Here is a 3,897-nt window from a genome sequence, read left to right as displayed (position 1 = left end):
TGGAGAACACGGGGTTTAAAATTTGACTAGGTTGTACCTTGGCCAAGAATATGCTATACAATTCTAGGTTCTAACTTTTTAAAATAAATATGASTTTAATTTTTAACAAATATTCACATTTCAGAGCTGAAGAAAGACCAGTTAAGAAAAGAAAAATGCAAAACTGCAGTTTCCAAAAGAAGAAGCTAAAATTAATGGAAGCCATGTTGGAAGAACAAAAGAAGTTGAGTAGAGCTATGGAAGAAACCTGTAGAGAAGTGCGCAGGATTCTGGATCAGCAGAACATCATTCAAGTTCAAAGCTTGCAGTTACAGGAGAGAATGATGAATCTACTGGAGAAAATGATCTCCAAGTCTAATGTGTAGTTTCCTTTGTGAATGCCTCTGAGATTACTATTGCTATTATAGATAACCATTTATTGCACACCATATGTGTGTCTGTTGCTCTATTCCCAGGTTTTTCATGGAAATTAAAACCCTAGTGTAATCCTAGTTCAGCAAAGAAAACAGATAATGCAGGGCAAGAGCTATCCAGTATGATAAAATTAGTGCAATATATGCCTAAATTCAATTATTTTTATATGGAAAGGTTAAGGGATAAATAGCTCGGGGAACTGAAGTACTATTTATGCCTGGGTCAGGTATTGTTTTGCAAACAGTGGTGTTGTATATTGATTCACATCAAGGACTGCAGCTTAATTTGTTTTAGGAGGATGAAATAGTGCATTTCTAAACATGGTAATTGCACCTTGGCTTTGCTGATGATTAAACCCTGTTTTGAAACATATGCCTGATTGTATAAGTGACCTATGGTTCTTGTGAAGAGCTAGTTGGGACCATGAGATACATAATTTTAAACTCCATGCCTGATATGAATAGTACTCTAAAGTATGAGAGTAAAAATAGTCTATTCAAATACATTTTTGATATTAAAAAATCCCCCCAAACCACCTTACTATATACTGAATACTAAAATGTATAGAAGATACTTGAAGTTGCTTTTGATATTAAACATTTAATTTTTTTTTTCTTTATTAACTGGAATTTGTTGACTTAACAAACAACCAGCAATGAAGACCTCCATTTATTCTCTATCACAAAAGAAAAATATTGTACTGTGTGTATATACATATATATAATGTCTATCAAATGAAATAAAGAAAAAGAAGAAACTTACTCCTTATTGCTGGGCAGATAGTGTGCTTTGGGACAGCAAAGAATACTGGGAATGATAACCACAGTGCAGGTTCACGGTTATGAATTGCAGTGTAAAGATCCGCTGTGCTGGTGCCCAGAATGTCGATCTGGAAGCCAAGGTGAGCATTTGCTGTGGGCACAGCTCCGGTGAGCAGCTCGAGTTGGGATGGACAGGGATGCACCACACGAGGGAGCCGCAGGCACAGAGGATTGTACCCGGGGAGCTGCGATCAAACACCAGCACCTGTTTGCCTCTTCCATGAAACATTCAAATAACCTTTCACCTCCATTCGAAAATTGGCCGGCAGAATTCGCTATGTGCCATTTCTTTTTGTGTTCTCCTTAGAAAAGATACTTCTGCTGGTTTTACTGCATAGGTAAGAGCAAAGGTACAGAAACTATACAATTAGTACAAGGAACTCAGACCAATTTCCATTGTCTTTGAAGGTGTTTGCATTCTCCCATATAATTTAATGCGTTGTTGCCTATATAAAGGTGAGCCAAAATATTTTAAAACCCAGACACAACAAATTAATCTCTAATTATGCTTGCTGAACAGRATAAAGGTTATACTCACCAAGTAAATTAATAATATGTGGAAATATTTCTTAGAAGATCCTGCAGATATGAAGATTGAGAATTATTAAATATCTAAATGTGGCCCATTGCTACAGAGTTTAATTAATGATAAGAGGATAAGGYAAATGTAGTAGAAGAATGAATCTGGAGAAAATTGGTTGCTGCTGAAATATAAATGTGGTAACTTTCCTCACCTCTACTACAGTGATTGCATGATTGGAAAAATGGCAAGCGTTCGTTGTGACTCTGCAAAGATAGTTGTATACATGGCAAATGTAGATCTGCCACAGATTCAGGCAGGTTACACGTTTACTGTTTCCTGACAGTTTAACTTGTTTACAACAAGATATAAAGAAACCCTCCCCTGACTCCACAGGAATTAATAGTATTTACTGTTGCTATCTACTTAAATCACGTAGCAATTAAATCCAATTAATGAGCAACAACAATGGCAGCACAGCTGAACCTTGTACCATAGAGTAGGAAGCCCCTGTCCTTCCATGTTATTACAGCTCCAGATCTGTAGGAACACAAGAATGGAGAGAATCTTATTCCTTCTCTGCTACCACAAGGAATTATGTCATAGTGTAAAATTGTAAATGTGTGGACCTGTATCCTAAAATCAGTTGGGATTTTTGTCCCCAGAATTGTATGAAGAGCTGCATTACAGACAGGTAAATGCAGTTATAAGATTGCTTCTGGGAYTATTCCTGATGAATTTATACCAATTTCTTCTTGTATCAACACTGATTTTGCTGCTTTATGTAGCATTTATTCTTGAGAGCCAGAGGTCATTTTCCATGCAACCCTMCTTCTGGTGGATAATACTCTTTTATAAGGTAGGATTTTGATGACTTTTTTGTTAATTTTGCTCTTTTAAGTKCATCCATTTTAAAGGTGAGTTACAAGAATGATACACAGCATTCCAGGTGGGACTCCAAACATTGTCTGACATAACTCTGTCAAAGAAAATGCTGTTTTCTGGTGGCTGTGAGAYTTTTTTTTAGTACGAAACATCACTTTTAGTAGTTAAATTTCAAAGCTCAATTTTAAATACTCATCTCTTCAACAAAAGGTTTTATTCCCATCCATASATTTCCTGTGTTCTAGCCCTGTTTTTGCCTAGAGAGTGAATACAGCAACGCTGTAGACAAATATTCATAGTTTGATGTATGACAGAATTTTTCTAATGCTTTGTGACAACAGGTTRAAAATTCCCCACCTACACATAGTTTCTTATTGCTTCTGTTTCTTTTGTTCCTGTAAAGACTGAACATTTACTTAAACAAATACAATGAGTGTTTTCTGGGGGATTTTTTTTTTCTTTTGTTTAAGGTAGTCACATCTTTCTCATTTGTATGGGACAGTTAGCTGCAGGTACAGATATTTGAATGTTTGTGATATTCAGACAAATTGTAACTTGAAAGACCTGCCTAGAATTAAAATTCTTGGTAGAATTCCCRCTTTTGCAAAACACAGACACTGCTTCTGTACCTGTTTGAGTAAGGTGCTGAGCATAATAATTATTCAAGGGGAGCATTATTCATGAGGGGTTACCCAAATTTATCATTTTTAACTATGACATTAAAGGAACTCTCTCATRGTTTCTAGAAGTGTGAGCGACAAAGGAACTGTAGCACAGGAAAGCAAATTTCTTATTTTCAGGGCAGTAACGGGGTCAACYCAGTTTGATATCTCTCTCACCAAATGAGGTGCTTGCATTGCATATACACACACAGATGGTGCAAATGGAAATATTAATAGGGGAGGAAATACACTGCCTGGAGGCAGGTGACTTTGTAAGTSATGTGAAAATAAAGGAAAAGGAACCTGAGGAGGCAGATAAGAAAAYGAGACATTGAGAAACATGCAAGCAATTGAGAAGCAGATTTTGATGAAAGATGGGAAAAATATATTGGGCAAAGGGCCGATGTAAATGCCTCCAAACAAAACCACTCATGACAGGGATGAGGGAACACAACACTTCAGAAAGTGAAAATGAAAGAAAAAGCATAAATTTGAAGGAGAAAAGTTAGAGTATGAAAGGCTAACATTAGTGAAATTCTGTATATTTTGCACAGATAATTTAAACAAGTTACAAATAGTGCAGARCAAGGAGCGA

General features: G+C 36.3%; 1 protein-coding gene across 1 annotated transcript in view; it reads left to right on the top strand.

Annotated features, from left to right (window-relative positions):
• Window positions 1–1,114, top strand: part of MSANTD1 (Myb/SANT DNA binding domain containing 1) — a 20,065-nt gene extending 18,951 nt beyond the window's left edge. The window contains exon 3 of the mRNA XM_057365282.1: window positions 125–1,114. Within this exon, the coding sequence (XP_057221265.1) occupies window positions 125–365 (241 nt within the window). The 3' untranslated portion in view covers window positions 366–1,114. The remainder of the gene's footprint in view (window positions 1–124) is intronic.
• Window positions 1,115–3,897: the final 2,783 nt, after the last annotated feature.

The sequence above is a fragment of the Malurus melanocephalus genome, unplaced genomic scaffold (assembly GCF_030028575.1).
Source record: "Malurus melanocephalus ecotype Western Australia unplaced genomic scaffold, MMel_1.1 scaffold_50, whole genome shotgun sequence".
Classification (NCBI taxonomy): Eukaryota; Metazoa; Chordata; class Aves; order Passeriformes; family Maluridae; genus Malurus; species Malurus melanocephalus.
The sequence above is the reverse complement of the archived record's forward strand: the minus strand, read 5'-3'. Positions and strand labels throughout refer to the sequence as shown.